General features: G+C 41.6%; 1 protein-coding gene across 3 annotated transcripts in view; it reads right to left on the bottom strand.

Moving 5' to 3' along the window:
- The window catches only part of RAD23B (RAD23 nucleotide excision repair protein B), a 48,196-nt gene that overhangs the window by 23,898 nt on the left and 3,045 nt on the right, over positions 1–21,253 (bottom strand). For 2 of the 3 annotated variants that reach the window (XM_076363052.1, XM_076363051.1), the window contains exons 2-3: positions 6,166–6,337; positions 3,432–3,513 (exon numbers count right to left, since the gene is read on the bottom strand). In XM_076363052.1, coding sequence (XP_076219167.1) covers positions 3,432–3,513; positions 6,166–6,318 — 235 coding nt within the window. In that variant the 5' untranslated portion in view covers positions 6,319–6,337. The remainder of the gene's footprint in view (positions 1–3,431; positions 3,514–6,165; positions 6,338–21,253) is intronic. The other variant, XM_076363053.1, reaches the window with a different exon arrangement.

Raw genomic sequence — 21,253 nt, forward strand, 5'->3', positions numbered from 1 at the left:
AGATGGGCTCGTGATCGAGGGGTGGACTTGACCATGGACACTATTACGCTGGTTATTCATGAATGCGAAACATGTGCTGTGATCAACCAAGCCAAGCGGTTAAAGCCTCTTTGGTATGGAGGATGATGGCTGATATATAAATATGGGGAGGCCTGGCAGATCGATTATATCACACTCCCACAAACCCGCCAAGGCAAGCGCCACGTGCTTACAATGGTGGAGGCAACCACCGGATGGCTGGAAACATATCCTGTGCCCCATGCCACCACCCGGAACACTATCCTGGGCCTTGAAAAACAAGTCTTCTGGTGATACGGCTCCCCAGAAAGAATTGCGTCAGACAACGGGACTCATTTCCGAAACAACCTCATAGATACCTGGGCCAAAGAGCACGGCATTGAGTGGGTGTATCACATCCCCTATCATGCACCAGCCTCTGGGAAAATTGAACAATACAATGGACTGTTAAAGACTACACTGAGAGCAATGGGTGGCGGGACATTCAAACATTGGGATACCCATTTAGCAAAGGCCACCTGGTTAGTCAACACTCGGGGATCTGCCAATCGAGCAGGCCCTGCCCAGTCAGAACTTTTACGTACTGTAGATGGGAATAAAGTCCCTGTAGTGCACATAAAAAATATGTTGGGGAAAACAGTTTGGGTTATTCCTGCCTCGGGCAGAGGCAAACCCATCCGTGGGATTGCTTTTGCTCAAGGACCTGGGTGCACTTGGTGGATAATGCGGAAGGATGGGGAAGTCCGATGTGTACCTCAAGGGGATTTGATTTTGGGTGAGAATAGCCAATGATCTGAGTTATGTGATGTTAAGTACTAATTATAGTTATAATAGTTATACTAATAATACACAGATATACTGATAATACTAATAATATTATATGCCATACTAATGTTATTACAGTAAGAATCACCCAGACTAATGAAGAATAACTTCAGTGAAACCAAGCAAAGCACAGTGATGATGGAACCAGAACTGACTTCAACATGAAACAATCCAACACCACATACCATCTCCATTTTTCCTGCCCTGGAAGATTATTATGACAGATGGAGCCCGAAGTCACGGACTAAATGAACTCACCGAACATTTTAGAGGGATGGCCCACAGACCAGGGGAATGATACCTCTGTGTGTGTGTGTGTGTATATATATATATTAAAAAAAGGGGGGTGGTGATTAATGAAAATGTACTGGAAAATAGGAGACTTGAGCATGACGCAGATGGTATAGAATAAGGGGTGAGGTTAAACTGACTGAGGTTAAACCACGACACATATCCTGCTACCTTGACAGAAGGATGAAAAAAAATGATCAGACAAAACCAGAAACATTTGTTTGTTATACTACCACTTTTGATGTTTCATAAGCAGAGATGGTACTGTGGCAAAGTAGATTTGCCTCACATCTACAAGAACTCAGAAACACATTAAACCACACAGACTTTTTTTTTTTTAGGATAAGCTGATTTAGAGGCAGTACCACAAATCAGAAAATTAAGTCTGTATTTCAGTGAGTTTTATAGCACCTACTTCTACTACAGAATTTTCAGGAAATATTTTACCATTTTAATTGATTCATTTTTCTGAAGATGTGCCAAGGACCGCTTCCTTATTTCAAGGGGAAAACACACATTTTCATGACCATTCTCAGTGCTAGTGGAATATACCACTTAACTGTAACTAGCAGGACACATCCTTATCCTGATGATTGCAGGGAAATCAAGCAACGCATGCACATTACGGCACTTGGAACACAAACAAGGTGGCACTGTCCTACTCTCTACTGGTTCCACCAGTCTTGCAGGTCAAATACTCAAGAACGTATTATATGTACTGTAGTAGTAGCAATACCTTTAATAGATGGTGCAGCATCTGACTCAGAACCTACACAGGTTTACTTACAATATTCTGGTTTATAGGCACTTTGGGGAAGGAGCTTGCACAATGTATATATGCAGACATCCTATCTTCTCAGGACACCACCACTCTCAGGGTTTCTAGACTTTACCCTAATACAGATGACAACACAACAGAGCCACCTCACTGTTGATTAGCACAACCTTTTTTAAAAAAAAATTTGCAAGCATTTTTAATAACAAATGGAATACTTTTTATCAGGTTCAGTTGGGATATCATTCTGCTTTACCAAACTATGAAAATTCTAAAGCTCATTGTAATCAAAGTAAAAATGTCACCAATACACCCTTGTTGTATCTCTTGTTCAAGAAAAAAATACAATCAATCTTTGGATGGTATTCTATTCTAAATCTTATTTCCTACATTTCCTACTGCTTTTGAGGATTATACAATGCTGCAGATAAATTCTGGCTTCTGAAAATACTCAAGTCACATCATATGATCTTACACAACCCTTGATTTTTTTAATCACAGAAACATAATGCAATTATACATATTGCACAATGCCTTCTGCCTTGTTCATATTTCTTTATTATATATGCAACTTTTACCTTAACGTTCTTCATATGCATTCCCTTCACTGAAGTACAAGGGACATAAAACTTGCTAAGAAACATAGTCCAGTGGCTTTAGCTTATTAGAAGTGGAAAATCAATACTGTTTACAAAGCAGTACATTGACGAAGTAAAAAGACCACCAAAGTTTCTTTCAAGCATGATTTGAGAGGAAAAAGCACTAGAGTGCTTTTTCTAGAGTGCACTAGAGGCAGTATTGGAATAGAACTTTTTAAGTTCCGACATGAAGTGAGAACAAAAAACTGGGCCTTTGTATTAGTGCCACAATGGACCAGCCAGGTAGAAAACAGTAAAAAAATATTGCCAAAAAAATTTCAAAATATGTTAGCTCAAATAAAGTAACTTCATGTCTTTATCTGACATTAGCCTGCTTTTTGCTAGCACATAATACATGTTTCTAATAACAGAACTTAGAAGTACTGGAAGTACCTTTGTATAGCAAGGATTTGGTGGTGGGTTTCGTTAATGCAAAAGAAATAATCTGATTTTTAATTCTCTGAGGTATATACAGGAACGCTTCAGCTATACACAGCATAAATTGAACAAAAGACAATAGTTAACCCAGAACATGAGATGTGATCTGCTGAAATCCTGATTTCTTGTAACAAAAGCAAAAAAACCAAAATTTCTACTTCACCTCGCATACCTCACCCAGGACTAACGCTGTTAGCATATCATGCTGTAAGAGCAAAGATAACAAGACACACATGTATTAAAACCTAAAAAATTCTGATTCAAAATTAAGAGTTCCCTTCGACGATGAGGTTTGTTGTTGGTTTGGTTTTGTGTTTGGGGTTTTTTTTAACTTGTTTGCATTTCAGTACTTATAATCTTCAGAAGACTTAACATTCACATCAAAGTCAAAGAACAACATAAAAATAAACTAGATTCAGATACAGTATCTTCAGAATATCCATTACCTGCATAAATTAGTTTTTGGCCAGCTACTGGAAAAGCATCTTTCCCCCTTTCTGATTCAATCTTCTCTTTCAGTGCCTTCACCTAAATCACAGAAACAGTATTAATGAAAAAAAAAAAGTTTCACAATACAAACCTAATTAAGTACATTTTGTTCTAAGTTTTAAATACTAAAAAGTAGTTTTTAGCCGTATCTTGATTATGTCAAGTACATCAGTCTTCCAAAGACGTCGTTGTAACCACTTGCAGAGCAAAGTGTTCCCTTCTCAAATAATCTCTAGTGCTTAATCAAATTAGGTAAGTAATTTCTCCATGAGAATTCTTTAAGTACAAGTTTACAACACAGTTAAAACTTGAGAAATTTGGGCAAAAAATGCTTTTATCTACTGATCCATTTCCCCTCCCTGTTCTTTCTCTGAATGCAGGGGGTACACATGCTATACACAGCTGACGTGTGTATAGCTTTCTTCATCATAATGACTCTTCAGGGAATGCCTGTTTTTTTGGTAAGGTCACCATGACATTCAATTTAACTCACTGGAATGACTTGAAGTCTTGATATGCAAAGACTCGTGAAAACTGTCCAGTTGTTAATTTTACGTAAGCAGTTTTCAACTCCTTCCTCTCCCCCATAATTTTTGGAGCTTTGCATAGCAATTTTAAGCTTACACTTGAAAGCGTTTTGCCTTATTTACTTTCTTACACAGACCACTGACATACAGTCCGCACTTTCAGAGCACCACATACAATAGTTCAAATGACGCTGTGTTAGTTGTCGTGTATCAGAATGCCCATATTCTCCAGAAAAACTGCGTAACGCTCTCCTGAGGAGATAAAGGATGTTCCTGTAGAGGCACTTCTGTACTGATATATTTGAAATCATATTTAAGACAAACTGCCAGTACACAAACATTCATTCTTCTTGCTTCCTGACAAACACTCCCAATATATGTAAAACAAAGACAACCAATGTTATGAACTTATTACTACAAACTAACTCCATCTTCTAAAGTTTTTTTTTCCCTGAATATTCAAAAGCTTTTTTCATGAAACGCTGCAATTGAGATGCATATACCTCGCTATTTAACCAGCTAAGCATGTGAAAATGTGTTTATCTTGACAGCTTAATCGGACTGGCAATTACTTGTGCCACAGGTAGCTGTAGTATTACCATTTTTTGTTAATTTTTAAAGCTGTAGATCACTATTAGGGTTGCTTGAGTAGTAAATACACTGAAACGGTATTTTCAGGTGCTAAATGGTAAATACTTACTGAGAAGTTGAGCTTTGTGATTCTCAGCATAATTAAAATCTGTCACCTACTTCACATGCCAGTCATGCTTCCTGTCTTCACTTTATTCTCCTGTTAATGACGTCTTAGACCTTTGTGTTACCTTTCTCCTTTTCCTTCATTGGTCCCCTCGCTTCTTCTCCCTCTTCCTCTCAGATTTTATTTCCATGTTTCTTTATCAATCTCTTTACCAGGCTAATCCTTTCAGTTTGGATGTTTGGTCCGAAAGGGACGAACAAAACTTTAACACTCACAATGGAGCTGCATCTTTTCAGCAGTATACATAAAAAGGAATGTTTGTTTTACCAGGCTTCATGACCCAGCAAAGGCGGCCTGCAGAATCAAACCTCTTCTCTAAGCTTACACCTGACATAGGTGATTAAATCACTAGCCACACAAGGATACAGAACACAACATATGACTTCCCTCTATGGGACTACACCAAACTAGGAAGCCAACTCTTTGTTTCCTCAGCAGATGAAGGATGCTGTTGGTATTCTTATTATACATGCTATCCCAGCACCTGCCAAAAGCTTTATAATCAGTCTCCAGCCAGCCAGTTGCTTTTTCACAGCAAAACTAACTGCAGCCCACTGCCATCCATAAGCCTTCAAGGCAGGGTCAAACCATTACTCATTTTAATAATAATTTGCTGATAGCACCATCATTCTCATGCACTTACTTTATAAAAGTCTGTTCAATCCCTGGATTTACATTTATTTTAAAAGAGTATTTCCTTGAAAACTAAAAATCTAATTTGTGATATCCTCCCCAATTATTATTTAAGGCTGGAAGTCACTCACCTTACAAATGAACAGTCTCCTTAGGCCACAGATAAGCCATCAAGCAGTTTTTCTTGAACTTTAAAGTATTAGATACTTCGGACAACTCCAGGTAAGTGTCCTGCACCCACCAGGGCAAATTAACCCCCTCAATCATGTTAAAAGCCTGTTATGTTTTCAAATGCCTACTTTTTAACACACTGCTTACCTATTCATATATTTATGCACTTGTACTAATCACTCAAAGATGAGGTGTCAAAGCTGCTTCTTTCATTCACAGTCACCATATTTGTCACAGATTTGTAACAAATATTGTAATGTGATCAGCAGGTACAATCTATTTTGAGGGAGAAAATTAAGGCTTGTTTCATATTCACTGCACTCAATCAAGCTACTGGTTTCAAATGTCTACTTTGACTTCCTCATGTTTTAGTGTTTGAGTTTTATTCCAGACTACAGTCTTTTTCCTACAAGGAACAAAACCAAAATCTGCTCTCTCAAATAAAAATGTCTGAACAGCTAAATATGGTAGTTTAGGTCAGGACACACTAAACACACGTTAATTACTACCCAATAATTGGATCTATGTGAAGGAGTTAAGATATTTACTGTAGTAAAATACTGACAGTAAAATTCCAATGATCCATTTGCCTTTGCTGCCCACCTCGTGTGCAGTGCTTCCCCATACTACGATGTGATTGATGTACTGCAAGTGACCTGGGGCACTGCCCTCTTCCAAAACCTTCTGTATAAGTCTGCGACAAATGACAGGGCTATGCTTCCATTCCTTTGGCAAGTGGCACTCCTCTCCAGACATAGGCAAACGGCAGTTTACACTACGGGGCCAAGGGAATTGAGAAAAAATGTGTTAGTTACGACGATGGCTGAACAACAAGCAGTATTCATAGAATCATTGAATAGTCTGGGTTGGAAGGGACCTTCAAAAGTCATCTAGTCCAACCCCCCCTGCAATAAGCAGGGACATCTTCAACTAGATCAGGTTGCTCAGAGCCCCCTCCAACCTGACCTGGAATGTTTCCAGGGATGGGGCATCCACCATCTCCCTGGGCAACCTGGGCCAGTGTTTCACCACCCTCAGTGTAAAAAATTTCTTCCTTCTATCTAGTCTAAATCTACTCTCTTTCAGTTTAAAACTATTACCCCTTGTCCTATCACTACAGGTCCTACTATAAAGTCTGTCCCCATCTTTCTCATAAGCCCCCTTTAAGTACTGAAAGGCTGCAATACAATGTCCCCAGAGCCTTCTCTTCTCCAGGCTGAACGACCCCAACTCTCTCAGCCTCTCCTCATAGGGGAGGCGTTCCAGCCCTCCGATCATTTTTGTGGCCCTCCTCTGGACCTGATCCAACAGGTCCATGTCTTTCCTGTACTGAGAGCTCCAGAGCTGGACACAGTACTCCAGGTGGGGTCTCATCAGAGCAGAGTGGACGGGCAGAATCCCCTCCCTCGACCTGCTGGCCACGCTTCTTTTGACGCAGCCCAGGATACGGCTGGATTTCTGGGCTGCGAGCGCACATTGCTGGCTCATGTCCAGCTTTTCACCCCCCAGTACCGCCAAGTCCCTCTCCACAGGGCTGCTCTCAATCCCTTCATCCCCCAGCCGGTATTGATACCAGGGGTTGCCCCAACTCAGGTGCAGGACCCTGCACTTGGCCTTGTTCAACCTCACGAGGTTCACATTGGCCCACTTCTTGAGCTTGTCCAGGTCCCTCTGGATGGCATCCCATCCCTCAGGTGTGTCAACCACACCACTCAGCTTGGTGTCATCTGCAAACCTGCTGAGGGTGCACTTGATCCCACTGTCTGTGTCATTGATGAAGATATTAAACAGTACTGGTCCTAATATAGACCCCTGCAGGACACCACTTGTCACGTATCTCCATCTGGACATTGAGCCGTTCACCACTACCCTCTGGATGCAACCATCTAACCAATTCCTCATCCACCAAACAGTTCCACCCATCAAATCCATCTCTCTCCAATTTAGAGAGAAGGATGTTGTGGGGGACCATGTCAAAGGCCTTACAGAGGTCCAGAGAGATGGCATCTGTAGCTCTTCCCTTGTCCACTGATGTAGTCACTCTACCATAGAAGGCCGCTAGGTTGGTCAAGCAGGACTTGCCCTTGGTGAAGCCACGCTGACTGTCTCGAATCACCTCCCTGACCTCCACATGCCTTAGCATAGCTCCCAGGAGGATCTGTTCCACTACCTTCCCAGGCACGGAGGTGAGGCTGACAGGTCGGCAGTTCCCAGGGTCCTCCTTTCTACCCTTTTGAAAAGTGGGTGCAATGTTTCCCTTTCTCCAGTTACCAGGGACTTCACCTGACTGCCATGACTTTTCAGATATCATGGAGAGTGGCTTGGCAACTACATCAGCCAGTTCCCTCAGGACTCTGGGATGCATCTCATCAGGTCCCATAGACTTACGTTCAGGTTCCTCAGGTGGTCACAAACCTGATCTGCTCTTACAGCGGGAGAGACTTTGCTCCCCCAGTCCCCATCTTGTGGTCCATCCACTTGAGAGGTGTGCGAAGAGAGATTGCCAGTGAAGACTGAGGCAAAAAAAGTTGTTGAGTGCATCAGCCTTCTCCTCATCTGTTGTAACCAGTTTGCCAGTCATGTTCATCGGGGGGGTACACTTTCTTTGACCTTCCTTTTCTGGCTGACATACCTATAGAAGCCCTTATTATTCTTTGCGTCCCTTGCCAAGTTCAGCTCCAGCCATGCCTTGGCCTTCCTGACCCCACCCCTACACAACCAGGCACTGTCCCTATACTCTTCCCAGGATACCTGTCCCTGCTTCCACTGCCTGTGCATTTCCTTCTTGCCCTTTAGTTTGACCAGCAGGTCTCCACTCATCCATTTTGGTCTCTTGCCTTCCTTGCCTGATTTCTTACACCTGGGGATTGAGAGCTCTTGTGCTCTATGGAAAGCGTCCTTAGAGATCTGCCAGCTCCATTCTGCTCCCTCATCCCTGAAGGCAGTTTCCCCGGGTGTCCTATTGACTCCTATTAACTCCTTGAACAGCTGGGATTTTGCTTTCCTAAAATTCAGGGTCCTGACTTTACTCTTTGCCTGATGTGTATCCCTCAGGACTGCAAACTCCACCAGTGCATGATCACTGCAGCCCAGGCTGCCTCCAATCTTGATGTCACCCATTAGCTCACTTGCGTTGGTGACCATCAGGTCCAGGATCGCATCCCCTCTGTTAGGGCTATTATCTTGCTTAAGAAGTTATCCTCAATGTACTCCAGGAGTCTCCTGGATTGCCTACAGCTTGCTGTATTACTTTTCCAGTGGATACCGGGGTGGTTGAAGTCCCCCAGCAGGATGAGAGCCTGCGAGCATGATGCCTCCTGTACCTGGAGTAAGAAGGCTTTGTCAACAGGCTCCCCTTGATCAGGCGGCTTGTAGTAAACACCAACTACAAGGTTCCCTTTGTTGCTTCAGCCTCTAATTCTTACCTATAAACTTTCAATCTGCTCGCGGCTATTCTTCAGAGACAGCTCTTCACATCTATCCATTTCTTGATGTAGAGGGCAACCTCCTCCGCTCCTCCTTCCTCGCCTGACCCTTCTGAACAGCCTGTAGCAATTGATAGCCGCACTCCAGTCATGGGATTCATCCCACCTAGTTTCAGTAACGGCAACTAGGTCATAGCTTTCTAGCAGCATGGTGGCTTCCAACTCTTCCTGTTTGTTCCCCATGCCGCATGCATTGGTGTAAAGGCACTTCAGTTGCGCTGTCAGCCGTGTCATCTTCTTAGAGGAACACACCTGAATCCCTTTGAGGTATTTCACCAGTGTTTTCCTGTTGGCTGTGATTACCTCAGGGGTCCCTGCCTCATCTCCATAAAGCTTCAGGTGTGCTGCAGTGTACCCAGCACATCTCAGAGCAACAGGCTGAGGGCCCTCGCTAGCACCCCATCCCTCTAACCTTGGCATGTCGTCCCACAGCTTGTCACAAGTAAGCCTGATATTATCCCCCTTCAAGTCTAGTTTAAAGCTCTGTCAATGAGCCCCACTAGCTCATGAGCTAAAACCCTCTTCCCCCTTTGAGAAACATCAATCCCATCTGACGCCAGCAAGCCTGGTACCGTGTCGACCATCCCATTATTGAAAAACCCGAAATTGTCACAGTGACACCAGCCATGGAGCCATGTATTAATAGGCTGGGTCCATCTGTTTCTTCCCATGTCGCTGCCTGCAACTGGAAGGATAGAGGAAAAAAATTACCTGTGCTCCAGATTCCCTTACCAACCATCCCAAGGCCCTGAAGTCTCTTTTGATTACCCTTGGACTACGCATTGCAGCTTCATCACCACCCACATGGAAGAGCAATAATGGGTACTAGCCCGAGGGCTGTACCAGGCTAGGAAGTTTCCTAGTGATGTCCTTAACCCAGGCCCCCAGGGAGGCAGCAGAGTTCCCTAAGAAGAGTGTCTGTCTGGTATATTGGACCCCCTGTTCCCCTCAGAAGGGAGTCACCTGCAACTATAACCCATCTTTTCTTCCTTGTGGAGGTGGTTGTGATACAGGGGGTAGGCCTTTCTGACCTTGGCAACACCTCTAGTGTAGATGGACCATGATCCCCATCATCCACTGACTGACCTTCCACATCCAGAGCCTCATACCTGTTGCACAGAGGCACCTGGGAATGTGAGGTGGTCAAGGAGGGGGCTTGCCTGCCACCCCGAGCATGGACTTGCCTCCATTCACTCCTTTCCTTTAAGCTACTGCCTTCTGCCTGGTGGGGGGAGGATACAGGATCCCCTTGATCTTGTTTTTTTTCTAGTGGCTGTTCCTGTTTCTGTCTCAGGGAGGGCAGAGCATGGTTCCACCTGTCTATCTCTTTCTCAGACTCCCTGACGCTCCTTAACCTTTCTACTTCCTCTCATAGCTCTGCCACCAGGCTGAGCAGATCATCCACTTGGTCACACCTCACACAGCTGTTCTCGCTACTGCCATCCATAACCAGTGAAAGGCTCTGGCACGCCCTGCAGCCCGAGACCTGGATGGCTGCATGTTTTCGTGGGAGCTCTGTCTGTGTTGCCACACCCATTCTGGCGAGTGCAGAAGACACAGCTTTCTGCTGGGTGGATACCATAGCTAAACTCCTTCTGAGAGGATGATGACCATCAACTGAACTCACATCTTGAGCTGTTAGGGTGACGATGCCCTTCCTGCGCGCCCTGCCACCTGCTCTCTAGGCTGCTTTTTAGAGGTGTGGGGGTGGCCGCCGTTGCTCTGGCAATGCCCAGGCCTCGCCAGCATCTCCCACAAGAGCTGCCAGCTCCTGGTGGGTCTCTCCACTGCCCTGGCATTTCCCTGCCTCAGGAAACCCCCCTGCACACCAAGATCTGTCACTCCACTGTGCATCAGGCCGGCTCCGGAGCTGCTTCCCTCAGCTTCAAGTTTATACTGTAGTTCTAGCACATCTGGTACTGCCGCAATGGATGGTGGTGTTACCTATTCAAACCTCAATAGTATACAGTTAATCTCTGATCCCTACTGGGTTTTCAAACAAGTCAGACACAGTTCTTGAAGGGTGAATGAATTCATGCACCACCCCTTAACTTTCCATTTTTTTGATATGACCATGTATGGGGCAAAGCGAATCTCTGTTAGTCCAGTATTGTAATAGGTGCTCCATCTGAGTTGCAGCCAGCACTAATCAGTGATACCTGTAGTTCTACCACTAACGCTCTTTCTAAGAGGTCAGGCAGTTGATGTATCAAAGGGGTATGATTACTCATTTCCACAGTAGCAATGCTAAATACTCAATGTCCTCGTGGATCCTTAAAATATCTGTTCCTCAAAAAAGTCAGTGCCCAAGATGCAAAGGTAAGTCCCGTTACAACATCATGAGGTTTAGTTTCCTTCAGTGAGGCTGAATTCAGCTTCTACCAAATGCAGCATCTGCTGGCCTATACAGAGTAAGAGTTAATGTCAACTTACCTATGAGTTACTGTTATCCTACATACACTATTAATACACAAGCTCCAGAGTAGGAGTACTGCATGCACTGCCTGCTAGACTCGTACGCCAAGCATGAACCCTCAGTTTCCACAAGATTACACCTGGGAAAACTGGACTCGGCAGCCACAGGCAGCCTCAGCCTTGTCGACATTAAAGAGATGGCACTTCAGCTGTAGAATCCCCTTCCACAGTCCAAAAACCTCCCTTTGGATCCCACTCCTGACATCATTTTTATTAATGTTGTGGTTTAGGTCAGGACAGGCTAAACACGTACATTAATTACTATGCAATAATTGGATCCATGTGAAGGAGTTTGGTATTTATTGCCTTGGTGAAGTAGTTCTTATTAATGCAAATAACACTACGAAGTTACGTGAAAGCAGTCATCTCTGCTTCCCCTTTGCTTTCTGACAGGAGCGGGGCTGCAAGCCGTCAGGAGGAGCAGCGTGCTCAGGTGGTGATGCCAGCTGCCTTTGCTTGGAGGATGGTGACTCCCGCTGTGGAAGCTTGGTCCCAGGCAGGTCCAGAGGTCCTCTGCAGTGGTACTGAACATAGGAACAAACTACACATTTGCTCCTCAAAGAACAGAGGCAATCTTTGGCTAAAGCCTGCCAATACAGTGGCCATGACTAGCTTCTTAAAGGAATTCGAAAAAACTGGAAATGCTGAAGAAAGAAGGCCGTTACAGTTTTCAGTACTGGTCGTCTTTATTCTCTGTACTTGCCACATATGTCAATCAGTTTAAGAACAGATCATATGCTAAATTCAAACACAAATTACTTCAGTTCTTAGACACATTTCTCCAGCTGACAGTTTACAAAAATCTAAAACAAATTTAAGCTTAACATAGCTCAGCTAATTTACAGTATTTTGCTAATTATATCCATAGGCACACTGCCATTTGCAAAGGCAAAGATCATTAACGTAGACCTCTCATTTAAATGGGCACTCACTCTACTGTGAACTTTTGCCATTCAAAGATATCTAATGTGCTACGGTGATTGACAGCAATTTAACATACCATGAGCTCCAAATTATTAATTAAAAATTCTGTAATGTAGTTCAAGTTGTTCCTAAAATATATAAAATAGTCAAGTAACTTCCAGAAAATACATTTCAGAACATTGTTTAACTGGTTTATACAGAATAGTAATTTACATAAGTGAATTCGTTTGAGATATGACAGATTCCCTTAAGTGATCGTACCTATTCAAAGGAGCAAATGAAAAGGACTTCCACTGAAGCCAACTCTTAACTACTATAGCTTGAATCTGCAATAGAATGCAGTCAGCTGCAGACGTCAGCATTCTCCTGTTAGAGGCAGAAGTTCAAGAAACACTCAGACTAAAATAAGTTTTTATAAACAGTGCCTGCCTGTTCTTTTGGCTTTCATCACTGCCTAGCCTAGGAGGCCAGAAACACTTAATTTGCAGATACCATACTAATTCTCAGAATAAAAAAAGGAATAGATAACATCAGATACATCCAATTTAACAGTAACATGCTAGTGGCATAAGATTTCCTCTTGTAGTTCTAATTGGAGTGACTGAAGACTTTGTACCCACTAATGAGAAGATACCCATGCCCTTAATTCTGCCAACAGAAAAGAATACGTAAGAGCACTCCCTAAACAACCTGTGCATCATCAGACACAGCAGTCTGAACCACCTTCATTTAGATCTAAACTGTAAAGGCTCCTTTTTTGAGGAAAAAAGAAAAAGAAAAAAAAAAAAAAGAGAAGCACTCTCACTGCTCTTCAGAAAGGCAGCTGCATCTTCCAGCTTGTGGTACAGTGAGCTGCTGAAAAAAGCAAGATCCTGAACTTTGCCTCTAGCAAATTAGGTCGCTGAGAATCTACACTTCAGCATCACCATCAGTTCAGGGTTTTTAAGTGAAAATTAATTTTGGTAAAGCACACCCAGCACATTGATCTGTCAAACTTAGAAAGTAGGTTTAAGATATACAGTCAACCTCTGCATCCATAACATTATGACATATTTTTCTCAAAAATACAATCCATAAACCAAACCTCCAGGCTACCTAGCTTTATTCCAACTGATCAGAGTTCAAAATACATTTCAGTCCTCAGAGAATCCCATTTTTCTTCTGCCCTAATAAACTTTGCAGCAGAATAAAGGGAACCCATACTTTATGACAACACCTTTAAGAATGAGCATCAATTCATCTGCAAACACTTACCCTAAAGATTCAGAAACAGCACACTTGCACACTACAGTGGCCAACTCACAAGACAAGACCGTTTTCTTCTGCCCCCTATGAATTTAGATGCAAACCTCTCCCTACTATTCAGAGACTGTACTGAACACAACGTCTCCAAGAATAGATGCCATGCAATCTTTTAAGAATCAGAGCTGATCGACTCCTAACTGAAAAACTGAGGTCTGCCAAAGAAATACCAGTCCCTAACTGCATCCCAGCTGGGCATCCTAAAAAAATGGGTGACATGAAACTGCTAGTGCTAAGTTGCCCAGTTGTTCCCTACAGGTATTTTAGCCATCTAAGCAAGCAGGGTATGCTGGGTTCTATTTAGGCAAGTAGTTCCCATAGCTCAGTACATTGAGAAAACTCCCTCCCTTCCCTCTCACACACCAATTTCCATTTCTCCTACCTTATGCACTATGCTAAAACAGAAGAGGAGAAAAATCAGTTGATTCTAAGACACATTTCATAATTCCTAATAAACAAGTGAACAGTATACTTCTATCAATTTTAATTTATAATTACACAGGCAAGATAAATTTCTTAATTTCTTGAGATCTATAGAGAAACTAAATATAAAACTGAAAAGGACCCCTTCCGACATCAAGCCACATACTGGCCTTCCACACTACAGTCTTCATCAGAAATCTGATCCACCTTCATCTAAAGACGAGTAAGATTTTCTGCTACTTCTTCTACCACAAGGCTGCTACAAAGTTTATTCTGATGTTGGAAGCCTTTTCCTAATTTCCAGCCCAAATTAATTCATAGACTATTGATACTCATTTGTTTTTATGCTGATGTTATGTTTGTTTTTATGCTGATGTTATAATTCAAGCATGAATAGCCTTCCCACCTCCCATGGTGCTTACCATTGTAAAACATTTATACACCATTATCAAATCTTTCTCCCAGCTTGTAAGCTAAGCTAGCCTGGGCCCTTTAGTTTCCTTTCACATGGGAGTCTCAGTCTTCCACACCCTCCTAGCACCTCTTTCCTCCACCTGCTCTGGTGGAAATTCATCCCCCTTGCGAACAGGTGGTAGCCTGTGTAGTACTTACTACACACGTAGTAGAGTAGCACCACTACTCCAACTGGAAGTTCCAGGATCTATAAGCTTCAGGGCTTCATCTTTTACTGAATCCAACTCATTAATCTATGCTGCTCATTTGACAGCTGTTTCCAGAAGACTGACCCCCAATCAGGCAGCTGACTACAAATTTAAACTTTGTGCTCATGTTTCTATTGATCTGTACTCAAAATCATCAAATTCTTATAGAATTAATAAAAGGACTATGAATAGATAGATCCCAAGACTAACTCGGAAAGACCTTCAGTACCTACCTACCTACAGTTGAACTGTTTCTCATTTTGAGAAGAGACTCCAAGCAAAGGGTTTTTTTAATCCAACTTACAATTCTCTACCAATCTCCATCTCTTCTGTAATAGACTAGCAGGTTTCTCCCAGATTTTGGGAAAAGTCATCATTTTGACAAGGATGAAAGCTTTCAGTCCAAAGGGCTTTGCTCTCCTCCACCTTCCTGAGGGAGGACATACTAGTCTAAACACTTCTGTTTAGAATTTAGGCTAATATTCCTGAGTTTTCCCTCCCACTGCCCTTGAAAACATATTTACCACACATTACATTGCCATATAGACACTGCTCAAAGTCAGGAGAGGATGATGCAGTTGTATTAGACAATAAACCAGCTAATGAAGCAACAAACTTACTAGTGCAACAGGTTTTACTACCCTTAATCAAACTCCATGATCAGCAACAGATTAATGGCATATATTGTGCCTACTATTGAAACATCCAGAGGATAAGAAACTACTTAGGTCATAAGTCACTGCTTTATAGTAGCTTTACTGATAAGAACACATTTGGTTCTAACTACTTCCTTCTACAAATAATAAAAGCAGATTTTGCTGGCCCAAACCTACATTTACAGTAATCTCTTACATTGTCTGCCTAAACAGGACACTCATATTTAGTCAGGAGACCACCTCAACAGTTGCATGAACAGATTACTGCCCTACTTCGGGTCCCAAAGGCATAGCAGATACAGTGATTGAGAAGAACCATAAGAGAGTCTTGTGAATCCAGTCAGGTTTACGAGGTTAGTGACTGACTGGAAAAAAAACCCGAAACATTTGTACTCAACTAAACATGGCATTGTTTAGTAAATTAGTTGTAAATTATTAGTAAATTAATTTAATTAGTAAATTAATTGTAAAATTATTCCAATATTTAAAAACAGCCTCACAGACGTATAAAGCATTCATGAACTTCTGTATTTACTATTTGCATTTACTGTGCTGAAGTTTGTATACAAAGAAAGAAGCAGCATGGTCTGGAAGATAAACAGTCTGGAATTGGTAAGGTACAAAACCAAATTTAGCTCTGACATTTACTCCCTGAGCAATTACCTCTGCCTTTCTAACTTCCTCTCCAAAGTTCAGCTCATCTACACCTAGGTCAAGTTTATCAGTCTAGTAGTTGCTGTTATACATTGCCCAGAGATCAACAAAATGAATTTCTGATCTCAAAGTTGGCCTCTCCACACTTCAAAATTGATCTAAGCCCTGTTTAAAAGAGGAGACAGTAGGGCCAGTTTCTGATGCTAAATAGCGACTAAGAGAGCTGCATACTTGCACCTTTGTACTAACACATGAACACAGATTTCAACATAAAGCACAGCTTTAAGTTACAGAAAAAAAAAAAGCTCAGCCATCTGCACCTTTCAAAAAAAGCAGAAAGATGTGGCTATTGACAGCTCTGAGTGCTCCCTATGAACCCACAAGGGCTTGTTTTAAGGAGAAAGCTTACATTCTCTGAGTGGTGACTCCAGCGTGGTCACATTGATTAGCATAAACAACCTTCCAGTACCTTTAAGCAGACAATTTTTACAACAAGGATATTCTCCACAAACTGATTTACAAATGTAAAAGCAATGTAGTGGTTTGAGTATGAACAAAATTGACAAGACATTTTAAGTAATTACAAAAAGACACTTAAAAAAACGTTTCCCAATACTGCATACTGACAAACCAGTTAGAGGGGTAAAACAAGTTTTATTTAGAGATGCATTAGTGGCCTTCGTTTAGATAAGCAAATAAAAAACAAGTTAGAAATACAAGGTGTGAAGCTCAGACATTCAAGTTTGGGGGATTGGGATAAGGATTTCAGCCCCAGTTCTGTTCCTTTCCCTGAGCTTAACATGCCTCTGATACAAAAACAGGGAATGACAGAGACAGGGAGAACTAGGCTCAGTTAGCTTTTAGACCACACTTCGACTCAGTATGCTTATAGCAGTCACAAGCCCTTTCCTCTTCTTCTCACATTCATTTGATGCTCCCTGCAGGGCAGCATGCAGAGGAGAGCTGCTGAGGCCTCCTGCCTGGCCCTTACAGGGCCTAGATAAGACATTTTGCACTTCACCATATCCTGTAAAATAAAAAGTGATTTGTTTCAGTGAGTCAAATCCATCCAAGTATCCTGTCTGGAACAGTGACCAAAGATACAAACCTCGGTGGGAGAGACATTGGCAGCCATATCCTTCAGGCCTGTAAGTTTACATAGCCCTATAAATTTCCCTTCAGGAAAGTATTTTCCTATGTTTCAGAAATACAAGGAAAATACTTTCGAAAGGTTTGCCAGTAAACATGCCCTTGTATGCAAAAGGGCAGCAGTGAGACTGTAGACAGTAGCATGGTCATCTGCTCGTTTTATTTGTTAATTAACATGTACTCTGATCTCCCCATAAGTTCCAAAGGGAACACCTTCCGGCTTGTTGTTATCCATATCAAGGACAGATATGTTTACTTACCAATCATACCTGCAAAACAGACTTTAAATATAAGACACAATTATGTACAGACCTATCCCTAAGCGCATACAACCTGTAAATTTAACTTCTCAGTTTACTGGCCACCTTGGGAATAGTGGTCCAAGAAAGTTTGGATTATTGATAAATACAGCACATAATATTGACCAATTATTAAAAGTACAAAGGTAACTTTTTCTTGCTGACAGCTAAACTGGATAAGAACTTTCCAAATAAAACAGTTGTAAAATTATGGTCATACCACCAATGCATTTGAAAAATGGCTAACATGTAAAAACATATTCTAATATGAGTAAACTTAGCTGTATTCATAATTTAGGCTATATTAACCTTTCCTTTATGAAATTTTAAAGAATATGTGTCATCCTCCCCAAAGTTCTGTGGAAATTATATTAGAACATTCATTAGAATTTAAGGAAAATATTGCTGAATATGTATGTGAAGGCCTAGCTTTCTTCAGCCAAGAATTAGAACAACTTCCCTTGCTTGAAAATTCTAACTCTAGCCAGGAAACAGGGAAAAAGATAGAAGAAGAAAAGCACTAGCAAAAAAACCCAGACAGTTAATAAAATAAACATGAATTATCAGAGAACATAACTTGAAAATGCTACAGTCTGCAAAGAAAGTATAAAAATAATGAAAAAAAATGCAAATGCTCCCTGACGCTCTTACTCTGGTAATTTCCAAAGCTACCACTTTTGCAGAGTCATCTATCAAACCTCAAGCAGCAAGTACAAGCCCTTCAAATTCACACCTCCTCTGACTGTGCAAGCACATTCACTCACCAATAAAATCCTAGGAGATGCAAGAGCAACATAATAATCCTCTAGAAGAGGAGAAAGATACCTCAAAGAATTAGAGAAAAATATCAGGACTTGAGACAGAAAGACATCTTTAACCTAGAAGGATCATGAGAGCACTTTTCTTCTAATGACTACGATTATAAACTCTCAGGAAAATACTAAAACAATCCTCTTAACAGCAACTGCTGCATGATTAACCGACACTGAAACACGTGTAGGAAGGAGGCTGTCAGAGTAAGTTCATACTTCCTCACAAGCCTCAAACTCAGATTTTACCATTTCACCCAGCAATATTCTCTGGCTCTTGCAGAACTGTTTCTAAAGTTAATTTTTCTGACAAATACAATGAACTACTGTGCTGGCTGGGGTAGAATTAAGTTTCTTCACGGTAGTTAGTATGGGGCTGTGTTTTGGATTTGTGGTAGAACAGTGTTGATAATACAGGGATGTTTTCGTTGTTGCTGAGCAGTGCTTACAGAGTCCAGGCCTTTTCTGCTTCTCACACCACCCCACCAGCGAATAGGCTGGGGGTGCACAAGAGGTCAGACGGGGACACAGCCAGGACAGCTGACCCCAACTCACCAAAGGGATATTCCACACCATATGACGTCATGCTCAGCATATAAAGCTGGGGGAAGAAGAAGGAAAGGGGGGGTGTTCGAAGTGACGGTGTTTGTCTTCCCAAGTAACAGTTACGCGTGATGGAGCCCTGCTGTCCTGGAGATGGCTGAACACCTGCCTGCCGATGGGAAGGAGTGAATGAATTCCTTGTTTTGCTTTGCTTGCGTGGGCGGCTTTTGCTTTACTTATTAAACTGTCTTTACCTCAACCCATGAGTTTTCTCACTCTTACCCTTCCGATTCTCTCCCACATCCCAGCAGGGGGGAGGGAGTGAGCGAGCGGCTGTGTGGTGCTTAGTTGCCAGCTGGGGTTAAACCACAGTAACTACAAATTCAGCAAAACTAAAATGACCAAAACTAAACCTATTACTTTTATATCTTCTTATATCACCCAAAAAAAAAAAAAGAAAATAACTTTCTTATGAGATAAACGTACTACTACTTACAATTCATTCATCTATATATTGAACTCCATTAACCCTTATTCTTCACTAATGCTGCTAGATCAGGTGTTTTTCCAGCAGAAGCCCACAGTTTACCAGGAGCGCTCTAAGAAAAATGATCAATACCTTTTACAGCAACCATTTGTTTCCATGCATCTTTCCCAGCACCAGACAGACCAAGAATTGATGCAAAGTATGCTTTAAAGTTATGTAGGCTTTCAATACTCATCTCCTTTTTTCTATTAGATGCTTTAGTATAGCTCTCAATGTACCAAACAGATACAAACAGATGTAACTAATAAAATTTTGTGGGTTCACAAATAGTATTCGCTCTTGTATGGGTTCACAAATCATACTCTATCCATTCAGATGATAGTCTGCACTAATTCAGACATTTATCACTTCACTCTTTAAAGAGAATTAAAGCAGCTTGTCATTTTATCATAGACACTCCCCATGTACATATTAAAAAGTACCTCCCTTATATGTACCACCTCATCGTTATTACAAAATCGTTTTTATACTCCTTAAAAATCAGAAAATACAAATTCTCTGCTATGACATTGTCTTTTGAAAAAGGAGAGGTTTTTTTTCCCTGCAGTATACCTGTTTTATCTGGAAAAATGAAATACATGCCAAACCTCACTTTTTCCTTATTACATACCCTTTGGATCCTGCTTCACTTTTGCTGGAGCGCACTCCCCACACAGTTAATACAGCTTCAGTTACTACCTAGCCTAAATTTTTAAACTTAAAAACCAGGAGCTTCCAGCGCCAAAGGGGCATAACGTTAGCATCCAAAAATCCCCATACACATGTTTAACAATAAAGTACAAACATATTAAGGGTGCACCAGAACATACAGAAGTTCAAACTTCCACAACTAAGTGTCCTGTTGACACGGTGTTAAACAAGCAGGCATTTCCTGGGTGTTCAAACATTGTGGTGGAACAGTGAAATGTGAAAGCCCATATTATGTGACACAGAGACTGCGGCCAAAAGACTACTGACATCCTGAATATTCCTCGCGCTTCTCTGCATTTTGACAACAGGGTTTTTAGGTTAACAGCACAGGGAAGCTGAAAAAGAAACAGGACAGACTTATGTCAACTGGTATTTCACTTGGAAAGAAAGTTAAGAACGTTTGTTGAGATCTTTTAAAAGCCTATTTCATGTCTGTGTAATGATAACTACAAGAGAAGCGCTAGATTTAGAAGCCTACAGTGTCATCACTGTCACCTCAGGCAGGAGATGTGGCTACACAGGTCTACATCAGTTTCAGACAGGGCTTATTATTTGCTCCTAACACAACGCTTAAAGACTTAACGCTTAAACTTAGAGACAGAGTATTTACTCTCTCACAGACAGTCGACAAACACAAGCAGCAGCTTGTGTAGATAAATGCATGCTTTCATTTATCCTGGTTAAGTTTGAATGCTCAAGTACCAAACTGTCCTGCTCAGAACACCAGAATGATTACAACAGGTAAATCCACCTCTCTACAGGGCACAAGGAGTACAACATTGATCCCAATGCACTCCAGAGGTTTTTCCCCCAAAACTTAACAAAAACAGCCATGCCTGCAAAGATTTCCCCATTTGATAATAAGCCTTCTCAAATAATAGGGCCTGAGGCTAAATCTTTTCAACTTTTTTAGTCAGTCAAAATATTTGACAGTCTCCATCTGGCACTTTCACAAACAAGAACACTCCATGCTTCAAGTCTAATTTTTATTCAGTCAAAATATTCAGTGGACCGATAGTTTAAAAAACAACTAAACCAAAGCTAAAGTCACATTACTAAAAGCATGTTTTGAA

The sequence above is a fragment of the Aptenodytes patagonicus genome, chromosome Z (genome assembly GCF_965638725.1).
Source record: "Aptenodytes patagonicus chromosome Z, bAptPat1.pri.cur, whole genome shotgun sequence".
In the NCBI taxonomy this organism is placed as follows: domain Eukaryota; kingdom Metazoa; phylum Chordata; class Aves; order Sphenisciformes; family Spheniscidae; genus Aptenodytes; species Aptenodytes patagonicus.